Below are 12945 nucleotides of genomic sequence, written 5' to 3'. Positions count from 1 at the left end.
GGGATACCCGTGTCCATGACGGCGGAGCAGGAGCTGCTGGCCCAGGAGTAAGGCCCTGTCAGCCTGCTTAGACGGGGAAAGGGGCTCCAAGGTGACACACCAGGAAGAGCCAGGCCCCAAGGTGGACCCACCACACTGCCCCTCCTTCCTCTCTGCTGCACTGAGCTCAAGTCCAGAGTGACCATGAATTTAGGGCCCTACTGGGCCAGCAGGCTCTGAAGCCGTGGCCGGTGTCTGGTCTGGCCTGCCTGCAGAGGTGGGGAGCCTCCTCCAGCTAAAGACCCCACTCCTTCCTCCATAGGGCTGCAGGCCCAACTTATTTATTTTTGTAAATAGGGTGAACACAGTTTGCAGATGGTTGCCCCTATCCCTGAGGTGGGGCTGATGTGGGGCAAGTGGCTGTCCTGTGCCCTGGACTCTGGAAGTAGGGCATGTGTTGCTGCATGATGTCCACAGACCCTCCTGTCCACAGCAAGACGCCTGGAGGAGGCTAAGTGACGATGTTCCTGTGCTGAGCCAATGCCACCTCCGTGCTGCTCTGTCCTCCACACGGCCTGGCACACTCCAAGGGCCAGCCTGAGAGCCAGCAGGTCTGCGCCACCTCCTGCAGGCCGCCTGAGCCGGAGCGTGCTGCCTGTCCAGTCAGAAGCAGGTCCTGGTTGGCCCTGTGCTGCGGCTCATAGGAGTGACGGCTGCGCCGCGTCCCGGCTGCAGGGCATGGGTTTGTGGCCACCAAGGAGGCCTGGCCACCTGGCAGGTAGATCCCTGGCCTAGTGCAGGAAGGACCTCCTCCTGCTGAAGAAGGACTCGATCTGCTCCAGGGAGCGGCCCTTGGTCTCAGGCACACAGCAGCCCGTGAACACTAGGCTCACCAGGCAGATGGCCGCGAAGAAGAAGAAGGGCACCTGGAGGCTGAAGGCTTTCTGAGGGGGGGAGCAGAAGGTGGGTCACACAGGAGGTCTGTGGGGCCTCTCCCAGGACCTGCCTCCCTGGGGGTCCCCTTGGGGCTGGTCTAGGTGTTCCTGGAGGCTCCGCTCTGCACCCTCTAGCAGCAGTGTGCACCCAGCTCTGTGCTCTGCCCTGGCCCAGGCCGCTCCAGTCAGCTGCTCGTGGGATTTTGGAGCAGGGCTGGTTCTGGTGCCACCAGGGCCTGCTGGCTGCAGCAGGAGGTGGGCTGGTGAGTGGGCAGCGCCTGGGATGGCAAGCCTGAGTGTGGATGTTGCACTCTCGGCTGCTGGCAGAGCTCCAGGCTGTGTCCTGGCCTGGAGGGGACCTGACTTCTCAGGACAGTTCCCCAACTCATTCTCGTATCTTAAAACACAGGGGCCTTGGTGTGCTGCGCCCTGACCATCCTCAGCCTTCTAGTAAGGGGCACGTGCTCTTCTCCCTTGAACACTGTGGGGTTGGGTCACCTCGCAGAAGGCCTGGCACCACACAGGGGCCCATGGCAAACACTTACCACCACCAGCAGGAAGGACTTGGTGAGGACGAAGGCGGTGAGCCAGCTGACCAGCACACAGAGCCCTGAGGCTACGCCACGGGCACGCAAGGGCAGGATCTCTGACATGAGCAGCCAAGTGATGGGCCCCCAGCCCATGGCATAGCCTGCCAGGAGAGGGGAGAGTGGCGGGGGGGGCACACCGGGTCTGTCCCCACCTCTCCAGCCTCCCCCCTCAGCAGACAAACAGGACAGCAGTACGGCCCCTGCCTCACCCGTGAGACAGCCCCTCACCCAGGCCATCACCCCACCCCCAGGAATCCCAGTCCTACCCATGATGAAGAACATGGTGGCCAGGAGGGGCACCAGAGTGAGGTAGCTGGTGGGTGTGGTGGGGGGCTGCTCTGTGCCCGCCAAGGACAGGGTCTCGAGGCTCACAGTGCTGTTGGGGGCCAGAGGCCTTGGACCAAATTGGACATACAGCCCCAGCGTCAGGTTGGCAGCAAACATGATGGTTGCTGTGGACACAGGTGGCCCTCGGGGGCCAGGACCCTCTGAGCCATGGCTTTCCTGGGGGAGCTGTCATGCTCTGTGGCACCCTGAGCCGGGCAGCATGGCTGGCTTGGGACAGGCCTCCCACAGGGTAGCACACGCACTGCCAGCCCTGGTCTGGGCTCCCCTCACCCCCGGTGCGTTGCTCACCCGAGCTCCAGCAGGCTTTCCGGAGCAGCTGGCTGGTGCCAGGTGCTGGGGAGGCCCCAGGTGGCTGTGCCCTAGCTCTGGCACAAGTGGCAATGGGTAGAGACGCTGTGGGTGGGAGGGGAGGAGTGGGGCAGAGAGCCTCACCTGACACGAAGAGCAGGACCTTGCGGCCAGCCAGGTCCATGGTGAAGGCTGCGATCAGCACGGACAGAAGCCTCACGGCTCCCACAATGGCTGCATCATCTTTGGGGGGCTGTGGGGAGGAGACCCCTGAGGCTGAGAGGACTGGCCTGCTGCTCCTGTCCCTGCTTCTCATCCCACCTGATTGCCTAAGGCCCTGCAGGGTGCTCAGACCCAAGGCCACAGTCACAGCTACCCTGGAGTGCCGAGTGCCTGCTGTGTGCCAGGCGCTTCCTCTGCACACCACCCTGGGGTTCCCAGCAGGGCACATCTGCCATGCTCACCACTGAGCCCACTGCCCCAGGAAACCTGCTGTTCTCAAATCCTCTCCACTGCGTCTGGACAGGGGTCTTGGCAGCCTTGCTGCTATCTCCCTCCCACAGGGGCAGCTGGTGTCCCAGGAAAGTGGCAGCCTCCCTGAGGAGCCAGCAGGGCTCTAAGCAGAATCCTGGTATGGGGGTGGTGGTGCTGCGTTTCTATTAAATCAGTTTCCTCCATCATCTTGCATAATTTATTTAAAACCATTTAAACTTTACTTAAAAACAAATTCTGAGAGCAGGTGCGTGGCCCAGAGACAGGAAGAACCCTTTGGCCTCCACACATGAGGGTGTGCATGCCCGAACTCTGGCACAGCAGGGCCTGGGGCTGGGGATCGGGGCTGAGCCGGTCCGCCAGCCCACCTGGACTCAGGCAGGCGCTCACCAGCAGCACGGCTGTGCTGTCGAAGATGGGCTGCAGGTAGACCAGTATGGGCGTGATGCCTGTCAGCTGCTGCAGGAAACGCATGAGCAGGGCAATGAGCACCGGCCGGTATATGTGGGGGTCCCGGGCCTCCGCCCACGACACTCGGCTGCTCTGGAACACAAGGCCGTTGCTGAGGGAGCTGCACTGGCCACTCTTGGGGCTGGGGAGACCCCGCTGATGGAGACAGCCCCAGCTCTGGGTCAGCTGTAACCACCTTATTCCAAGAAAAGCAACCTGGGAGAGGCCTAGTAACTAGTTCAGGCCACATGGAACCACAGGTGCCTGGGGTGGGTCCACCAGACCCAGCCCCCAAACACACCTGTCTCCGGACATTGTCCTGGATCTGCTCGAACTCCCAGTGGACGTCTGCATCAGCTGGGCGCAGCCAGGTCAGTGCCTGCAGTGCCTCCTCGTCCCTGCCGCGGGAGAGCAGGAACCGCGGCGAGTTGGGCATGAAGCTGAGCAGCAGGACCATGACGAGCACAGGCCCCTCCCCGGCCACGGCCAGCCAACGCCAGGGCAGCAGGAGGCCTGGAGGAGGGGAGCGTGGCAGACACACACAGCCCCTGCACTGCAGCCTCTGGACAGCCTCATCTGCCCTGTGAGTTGAGTCCTTCCCTGAATGCCCTGGTCTGTGATGGAGGCAGGGAGGAGCTGTGGGGAGTGCCTGGCCCCTGGCATGTAGCAAGAGGTCCTGGGAGGGTCTGAAGGGCCAGAGGAGGGGAGGGACAGGGTGGGCAGGCCAGGCCCAGGCCTCCACGCCACCTGCCCAGGCTGCTGCACGAGGCTCTCCCCTACACTGGTCCACCTTAGCTGTTCATGACTGAGGCCTCCTACTGCTCGAAGGTGACCCAGACTGCTGGTCCAGATGCCCTCACTGCCCAGCCAGGAACTGGGCCTCATGAATATGGGGACAGGGTGGGGTGGTGGCCCACTGGCACAGGGGACCAGGTCTCTTGCCTCTAAGCCCTGGGTTCCTTCTGGGCATGTCCTTTCCCTTTCCAAAGTCTGCAGTGCTCCCCTGAGTCTGCAAGGTGCAGGATACTTGCCAAGGGCGTAGAGAGACAGCGATCCGAACACTGCCATGAGCTGCGGCGTGGCCCCCAGGGCCCCACGGACACCAGCAGGGGCGATCTCAGATACGTACACCTGCAAGACACTCATCTGGCCAGGCTCTGGAGAGCACGCTCACAGGGCAAGTGCCCCTGTGAGCCTTGGGAGGTGAGGTTGCTGGGGTGACCCGCTACTGCTGCATACTCTCAAGCCTCAGCTTCCTGACTGCAAGGCAGTGGGATGACTCAGCTCTGAGTGGGGATGGAGGCTGGGCAGTCATGGGTCTGGGGGGCACCCAGACCTAGGGGCTGAGCAGGTGTGTCTTCCTCAGTGACCTTCGTCCCCACCCTGACCTCATCAGGGTGCTGACTGGGTATGGGTAGATGAGACGACGACAAGACGCCAGGGCAGGTATGGGGCAGGGACTTCCCCATTGCTCAATGTGGGTCTTCTCCAGTTGAGAAATGCATCTGACTGCGGTCAAGAAACAGGGTAGGAAGTAGGGGGAGTCCAGGATGGGGACAGTTTCCTGAAATCAGGGACCTTGGTGGGGGGTGGTGAGCAGAGGCTCCCTGGGCAGCCAGAGGGGACAGCAAGCACATTCTCACTGACCATAGGCCTGAGGCCAGAAGACCTAAGCAAGTAGTGGCCATGCCAAGGCAGCGGGACAGGTCCTGGCCTTACCGGGATGCAGGCCGCCGTGAGTCCCCCAGCAAAGCCAGTGAGTGTCCTCCCCAACAGCAGCATCCAGAGGCCATGGGCACCTGCCATGAGCGCGTACCCCGCCGCAGAGGGGATCGCAGAGAACATGATGCTGAGCTTCCGGCCCAGGAGGTCATTGAGGACCATGGCACTGAGGCCCCCAGCAGCAGCTCCCAGGGTGAACACAGACTGTAGAGAAGGGGCGCAGGCATGTGTGTGGGGCCGGGAGCACCCCCACCCCATCAGAGCCAGGGGCAGCTTCTTCCCCAGGCAACCCCAGGAGCGAGCCCCAGACCCAGGCCCACTATGATGGTAAGCCTCCAGTCTCCGCAAGTGTGCAGGCAGCATGCGCACAACCATTTAAATTTTAGGGGTCTTGCCCTAGGGAGGAGGTGGGGCCACATATCTACAGTGGTTCTCAGTCTAATATTTTAACATAGGGGACTCTGACTTGAAGGTCCCAGGATGTTCCTGGATTCCCTGAAGATGGTGGCTAGGACCCAGCCTCAACACCACTACTCATCAGCAGTGGGGCGTGGGCACCAGGTTTAGCTTGTGCCAGCCTGTTTCTCCAGATGTATTATGTTTTTTGTTTGTTTTGTTTTGTTTTTGTGGTGCTGGGGATTGAACCCAGGGCCTTGTGCATGTGAGGCAAGCACTCTACCAACTGAGCTCTATCCCCAGCCCCTCCAGCTGTATTATGGGAGAACCACAGAACCCACCTCACAGGTCGGCCAAGTGTCCACACAGACCTGGCACAAAGTGCTCAGTAAACACTGGGTCTTTTCCTCTTAGCCACCAAGCTGTGATTGGAATCTGAGGCTATCTAGATTTTAATTCTAGAATCCAGGGTGTCCTCCTCTCCTCTCCGCCCATGGCCTCTGGATGCTGCTGTTGGAGATCTTGATCTTTCCCAGCTGGTGCCTCGTCCCACTGGCACCTGATACCCCTGTCCCCTCCATCCATCCAGAGGGGTGTCTGCTGTGGCAGCCTGACTGCGGGCCTGGGGAACCCTCACCCTCTGGGAGACCTTGGGGGCACCATACCTGTTCTGTCCCAGGTTTTCTCCATTGGCTTTTCACTCCCTGGTTCATTGCTATGATCTGGCCTCCCCCCACCAACCAGCAGCCAGGAGTGTGTGAGGGAGGGGGTGGACTGGGGCCCTGGAGAGGGCCCCAAGGAGGGCTCTTGGGGAATCCCTAGCAGTGGGCAAAGCTCAGAGGGTTCATGCTCCCCTACCCCACTCCTTCCAGCTTCAAGCATGGTCCTTACCCCAAACCAGGATGCCTGAGTTTTGGTCAGATGCAGATCTGGGTCTGAGGAGTGCTCAAGGGCTGGGATGACAGGGGACGTGTAGACCAGGGCATACCCAAAACTGAAATTGCCCAGCACCGCAGCAAAGGTGGCCAAGAACACCCTTTTGTTCTGCAGGGCCCTGGTGGTGGGGGTGGGACAAAAGAATCAGGGTCTGAGTCTCTTTTCCCTGAGCTGCTGACTCTCCTGAGCCCAGTGGCTGCCGGACTGGTCAGATTGACACCTCCCCAGGGCCTGAGTGCTGCCACCTGGAAATTCCCAGGGCGTCAGCCTGTGGCTGTGGTACTTTTTTCCAGGAGAGGAAGCTTGGGTTTTGCCCCCAGCTCTGCTTCTGAAAGCTTTCTCTGTGGCCTTAGGCAAGTCCCTCACCCTCTCCCTGTCTATGACAGCTGGGCTGTCACTCTTTCGGATGGTCCCTTCCCTAAGGAGAACCAGCTTCTTAAGCAAGGTTAGGTACATGAGGGCAGAAAGGATCCAAACGGTCCTGGTGGCAACTCACCAAAGGTGGGGACCCAGGGTGGAGCCAGCGCCCGCTGGAGCGACCAGAGCCACCTCGCCCAGTCCCCGCCCGTCCCCCATGCCCAGCGACTCTCACCCGACCCGCGCCCTCTCTCCGGGCGACGGGGGCGGCTTCTCGGGGAAGGTGTCATAGTCCAGGCCCTCAGCTCCCAGCAGGGGCTCCTGCATGGCCCGCGCGAGCACGCTCCAGCCAGCGGGACGCGGCCAGGCCAGCGCTGCAGCATCCGCGGGGGCCGCAAATCGCGGCCGGCGCGCCCAGGCCCCGCCCCCTCAGCTGCGATTGGCTATGGGGCGGCCCTGCAGAGCCGCGCCGGCCAATGGGGCAGCCGCACGCCCGTAGATGGTGGGATGCCGATCCGGCCGGGCGCGGCCGCCGCCCGCGCTAGGTCGCCGCTCTGCAGCGGAAAGCCGCGCCCGAGCAGGCGAGGGTGGAGTGGTGGGGGTGCCCTGGCGGAGCCGTCCCGGGCCCAACCCAGCGGTGCATCGAGTTCTGCAGAGGAGACGGAAACACAGAGAGGCGTAGCCGCTCGCCAAGGTCACACAGCGAACGCTCGTCTCGCTCTGACTGCTCTCCACTCCACCTGCCATACGCGTCGCAGTGTCGCCTCTGTCCCTGGCTTCCTCCCCATTGGGTGACCAAGTGAATCAGGCTGGGCTTCCAGGGCAGCCAGAGGATGCGTGGGGTGAAGGCAGGGGGAAGAGGGACTGGGCGGAGGCAGTTAGGGGAGCGCAGGGAGAGGGGCCTAGCCCGGGGCGGGGAGGGCGCAGCCCTAAGGAGAAGGACCGAGAGCAAGGAAAAGCCATGGAAGAAACAGAAGGAAAATGCGAGTTTCTCTATTTCGAGGAAGAAAGGGAGCCAAGCATAAGTTGGGCTTGTTCCAAATCATCCTAGAAATAATATAAAAGTTAAAAATAAAAACTGAAACGGAAACTTCCTTGGGAGCCTGTTTTCAAAAGATAAAATTGAAAGTAAAGAAAATTGCAATGGTATGTCCAGTTAGTTCCCTTTGGACTTTCTCAGCAGGGGGGCTGAGTCACTTCCCCTCCTGATGGACGAGTGATCGCGCAGGTTTTAAAACTGATTCTTTGTTGTTGAACAGTTGGGTTGGGTTCTTTCCAAATTTTAGCTATCAAAATAGTAAAGCTTTTTATTTATCTATTTTTCTTTTTTGAGTTTCAATTCTGGCTGACCCGCACACACCTGTAATCCCCGCAGCTGGGGAGACTGAGGCAGAAGGATCACAAGTTCAAGGCCAGTCTCCGCATGTTAATGAATCCCTAAGGACTTAGCAGGATCTTGTCTCAAAATAATAATTTTTTTAAAAAGGTGTGGGGGGTGAGGCACTGGGGATGTGTCTCAGTGGTTAAGCTAACCCAGGTACCTCTGTGCCCCCCCCCCCAAAAAAAAAAGTTTCAATTCCCTTTTCTTATAATAGAAACACAACTGTAGTGGAACAATAGAGAAAGTAGCCACAGGGAAACCACATCCCTCCCTCCGAGCCCTCCTGCGGGCGGGCACTCTAGGGCACGCTAGTTTCTGCTTCCCAGGTCTCTCCAGTGGCCCTGGGGCTGCACACGGTGGTTATGTCTCCACTTCACAAAAATGGTTTAAGTGTTTTTTCCTCACCTGAAACACAGGCTGTGGCCCAGGCAGCCTGGTGAAGGGTGAGCTCCTGGGGCCTTCTTCAGGGCTACCCCATCTTTCAGAACCAAGAGAGAACAAACCTCAAGGGTGGGCTCAGAGAGGGGGCTGGCAAGTGCCCCTGGTCATCCTAGTCAGGAACGAGATTCCAGTAACCTGGGAGGAAGCCCTAGATCACCCCTACAAGACGTCCTTCCCCCTGCATCATGGGTTAGAGTTCCTGCTCTTGAACCTTGTAGAAATGGAATCATTATTTTTTCCTGGCTCTTTTTAATGTATTTTTTAAAAATCAACTTTATCGAGGTGGGATTCACAGAGGACAGAATGAACTCCTCTTGTGTACCTGTGATGGACGTGACGGCCTGTCCATCCCGATGGGGGCTTTCCCCTCACCCTGGAGTTCTCTGGGCCTCCTGAGGTCCGCCTGCCCTTCTCCTTCCGCAGGAAGCCAGGAAGCGGCTGCTGTCCCCTGTCTTAGCTTAGGTCCTTCTGCCAGGCTTCCTAGGAGGGAGCCCCAGGCAGTGCTCCCTCCTGACTGGCTCTGGTTGGGTGTCCTGGACTCTTCCCTGTTGTGGTCCCCAGGTTTGCTCCTTCCCCTGCTGTGCAGTGTGATGTGGCATGGGGGGACAGCAGTCTGTCCTTCCTACTTTTGATGGACCACTGTGAGGCTGCTGGGGGGCGGCCCTTGGTGCCCGTGAACCTCTCAAGGCTGTTTCTGTTCACGATGAACACTGAGGTGGCATCCTCGTCCTCAAAGGGTAGTTTCCTTCTTCAAGGGTCATTTTTGGGGGCCTTGAAGGCCTATTGATGCCCTCCCCCTGGTGGGCTTGCCACCTCTTTTATTCTGGGTGCTTGGGGACCTGGCCTCTGGGGGAGGGGTTTCTCCCCCTCTCTGCTCCTGCTCAGGTCCAGACACTCAGCCGCCTGGAAGCCCCTCACTGACCTGAATTGAGAGCCTTCTGTCCTTCCTGAGCCTCTACTCCCCTGTGTGGGGAGCCCCAGTTTAGAGGCTGGCCTGGGAGAGGGCCCCTTTCTCTGCTTTGTGACCTGGGACATCTGCTGCCCCCCTGCCTTGGACACACCACAGTGAGGTGGAGGTGCAGCTCCTGGCTGGGTCCCCCATTTCCTGCAGCTCAGCCCCAGGAGGTGGGTTCTATCCAGGAAAGAAGGGTGCTGCCTGCCAAGGCATGTCCCTGGGGAGTGTGGCAGTGGGGGGGCCCTCCAGAGCGTGGAACTTCTAGGTTTATGAACATACCTGGGTCAACGGAGGGGCCTGGGGTCCAGCCTGAGGGCCCGGTCCTGGGGCAGAGGCCATCCCTGACCATGACCCAGTTTGAACTCTGTCCCTGTCCAGAGAAGGGTCCTGCCACTTTGGTGGTCTTGAGCTGTCACTATGGCCTCTGCCCACCTCCGGGGCTTCTGAGGGGCCTCCTCTCTGGCCGAGCTATAACCTGGTGGCCACCTGGGGCGCTGTGCTGTCAGAGGGCACTGGTTGCAGGCAGCTCTCTCTCAGGCTCTACAAAGGTCCCCTCATACCAGTCTGACAGCCTCTACGTGCTGGGCACTGGCCCAGCTGCATTCCAGGACCCTGGCGCTGGGGCCACACTCTGGAGGAGGCCATGGGCTGGGCCTGACTTTCTACTCCATTGTCTCTGGGGACGGTAAGGAGGTGGGAGCGAAGTGGGGGGGGGGTCTCAGCTGGTCCTTGCCATCTCCCTGTGGCCTTCATCCCCACCTTACAGAGCAGAGCAGAGGCTCAGGTCTCACTGTCCTGGGCCACCTGTGGGAACCGTAGGGCCCTTGCTCTGGCCCATGCTCTCCAGCAGGGCTCCCTGAGATAGTGGGACAGGAGGGGAGGCCGAGGCTGGGCCAAGGGGCTCATCCAGAGGAGGACCTGCCTCTCCATCCCTCCTTTCCACAGATGGGTCGCCCAGGACCCCCAGGGGAGAAGGTCTCTGGCACCCAGCTGTCGGGGGCCCCCCAGGCCCCCAGAGACGCCCCTGGTGATGCCATGCCTGGTCCTGAGGACTCTGACCTGGTTCCCTCAGTGACCTTGGCGGCGGCTCTCACCCTGTTGTTCCTCCTGCTGTCAGCCTGGCTGGTATGGGGCAGGCCCTGCCGGACCTCCTGCTAACCCGGGTTCCCAGGTGGGTGGCCGCGCGGCCTGCCTTCCCTTCCCGACCAGAGCCAAACCCCACTCAGCCCCTGTCCACTGGTGTCCCTGGTGGGTGCTGCACTCTGATGTTGCAGGATCTTGGCTCCAGAGTCAATCTTGTGGTGGTCCACGAGCTCAGGCCCCGAGCCCTCTGCCAGATCAGGCTCAACTGGCCTCCTTCCCCAGGTTGCTGTGGGGCCTTGACCATGTCCTTGTCTTTGCAAGGCCATTCTGGGTACTGCGGATAAAACCAAGTGACCCCCAGCCCTTTGTGAAATCAGTCAGTGAACGGGGACGTGGAGGTTCCCATTCAGGCTGTGTGCCAGTGGGCAGGTCCCTTCTCCCTCTGGGGCTGGTTTTCCCAGGCTTCAGGTGAGATAGCAATATCCACTTCTGGGCACTAGGGAGGCCTGGCACTAAGGAGGGCCTTCCTTGGTCTGCTCTGCATCGGGGGCTCCCCTACCGCAGAGACCCGAGAGCCCTTGGAGGAAGCTGGAGGCCAAGGTGGGCAGAGGGAGGATGTGTTGGTCTTGGCCGCCACCTTGTGGTTTAAAGGTAGAATTGCACCGTCTGTTTGATGGCCCTTTGGAGTGGCCGGGGTCAGGGAGTGTGTCTGAAGTCATTTTCTCTTTCTTTCTTTCTTTCTTTCTTTCTTTCTTTCTTTCTTTCTTTCTTTCTTTCTTTCTTTCTTTCTTTCTTCCTTCCTTCCTTCCTTCCTTCTTTCTTTTCTTTCTTTCATTCTCCCCCCCCCCTCCTTTTTCTTTTGGTACCAGGGATCAAACTCAGGGGCACTTGACCACTGAGCCACACCCCCAGCCCTGTTTTGTATTTCGTTTAGAGACAAAGTCTTGCTGAGTTGTTTAGCGCCTCGCCATTGCTGAGGCTGTCTTTGAACTCACGATCCTTCTCCCTCACCTCCCTAGCTGCTGGGATTACGGGCGTGCACCACTGCACCTGGCCATTTTTATATTTTAATGTGGGAAAATTTGAGGCCGTAGATAAGCACAAGCCCACTGCGTAGCGAGAACTATTTTTTAATTTTTTTTTTTTTTTTTTAGTTTTCGGCGGACACAACATCTTTGTTTGTATGTGGTGCTGAGGATCGAACCTGGGTCACAGGCATGCCAGGCGAGCGCCCTACCGCTTGAGCCACATCCCCAGCCCTCGAGAACTGTTCTTCACATCTGCTGATGACCTCTTGCCCCGTCTGTGTACCCATAGCTTCCCTAATAAACTTATGGGGAAGAAGCAAAGGGGGGCTGCCGGGGTCCTCGCCCAGATGCTGCGTCCCCTACCTGTCAACAAGCCCGTTCTCTGACTGCATCCACCCAGGCATGGGAGACTGTGTGCTGGACCCCAAGGCTCCAAGACTGTCTCTCATGGAGCAAACCCCTCTCAAGAGCCCTACTATGTGCCCAACTGACCCTGCAGGAAACAGGGGGCCCTGACGCTGGAGGAGCTCGGGTCTAAGTGGGGAACAAGGTGTGGGCTGGCCACAGTGTGTGGAGGCTGGACAGGTAAGCCAGGGCTGTAGTGGCTGGTGGTCAGAGAGGGGCAGGTGGCTCTAGGTGGAGGGGCATGGGTAGGCCCAGAGGTACCCAGAGAGGCTGGCCCAGGCAGAGGAGCAGACAGTGGGAGCCTGTCCTCCAGCTGCTGGCTTTCCCTTGGGGAGCTGAGGGTCTTGGCTGCCCTTTGCCCATCCCAGGGTCCTGGTGGAGGGGGCCGTTCCCTCCCCTTCCAGTTTTGGAAGCCAAAGCACACACCTGTGTGACAGGCTGGGGACTGGGTCCTCTGTCCTGTGTACAGACAGCCTTTAGTTGAGCACCTGGCCCTGCCTGCTCTGGAGGCTGGCAAGTGGGCGGCATTGCAGGAGGTCTCAGAGGCTTGCCCGGAGAAGCGGGGGATACAGGTGGAGCCTTGAGGTTTGGGGAATCCCCTTAAATGGTGGGAAAGGGCACTTCAAGTGGGGACACTGCAGGAGCAAAGGCCCAGGGGCCACCACGGGTTCCTGACAGTTCTCGGTAGGATGGAACAGGGTCCTGGGTAACCCTGGGGCTGGCCCCGTGTGTCCCTGCCTTTGCCGTGGCAGCCCCAGGGATGGGAAGTCACAGAGCCTTGGCTCTGTGTGACCCTGAGTGGCTCAGCCTGGGGTAGGAAGGTGAGTTGGCCCCCACCATCTCTGCCTGCTGCTCCCTTGGAGGAGAGGACACGGGTCTCCCTGCTCCCTGGGCCTTCCCACTCCTGCCCTGCTTGCTGCATCTTGTTAGGTGGTGGCCTTGGTGACGCACAGCATGGCCTGTGAGCGTCTGACAGGTGGGCTGGGGCCCGTGGGGATCTGAGCCCGGTGTCCTCCTTTGCCCCCTCTCAGAGGTGGCCAGAGGCAGAGCTGAGCCCTCAGGCTCCTTCCCCTCCAGCTCCGAGACCACGAGGGTGAACTGCAGGTGTGTTGCTGTGGGTGGTGCTGAGCCTCGGCCCGGGAGCAGCAAGACTCGCGGG

The 12945-nt window shown here is 59.9% G+C and overlaps 1 protein-coding gene across 2 annotated transcripts; it reads right to left on the bottom strand.

Moving 5' to 3' along the window:
• Positions 1-304: 304 nt before the first annotated feature.
• Slc2a6 (solute carrier family 2 member 6) lies at positions 305-6894 on the bottom strand. 2 transcript variants are annotated; one of them, XM_046465578.2, is made up of 10 exons: positions 6729-6894; positions 6092-6254; positions 4802-5008; positions 4114-4213; positions 3384-3595; positions 3023-3175; positions 2285-2393; positions 1771-1956; positions 1460-1605; positions 305-923 (listed from the first exon to the last, which is right to left on the bottom strand). In XM_046465578.2, the coding sequence occupies exons 1-10, from the start codon at positions 6818-6820 to the stop codon at positions 771-773; spliced, it is 1521 nt and encodes a 506-aa protein (XP_046321534.1). In that variant the 5' UTR covers positions 6821-6894; the 3' UTR covers positions 305-770. The 2 variants fall into 2 exon arrangements, with proteins under 2 accessions (XP_046321534.1, XP_046321535.1); XM_046465579.2 differs by lacking the exon at positions 3023-3175.
• Positions 6895-12945: the final 6051 nt, after the last annotated feature.

The sequence above is a fragment of the Marmota monax genome, unplaced genomic scaffold, assembly GCF_021218885.2.
Source record: "Marmota monax isolate L192 unplaced genomic scaffold, Marmota_monax_Labrador192_F-V1.1 WCK01_AAM20220418_F8-fsc00167, whole genome shotgun sequence".
Classification (NCBI taxonomy): Eukaryota; Metazoa; Chordata; class Mammalia; order Rodentia; family Sciuridae; genus Marmota; species Marmota monax.
This window is presented reverse-complemented; position numbering and strand designations above follow the sequence as displayed.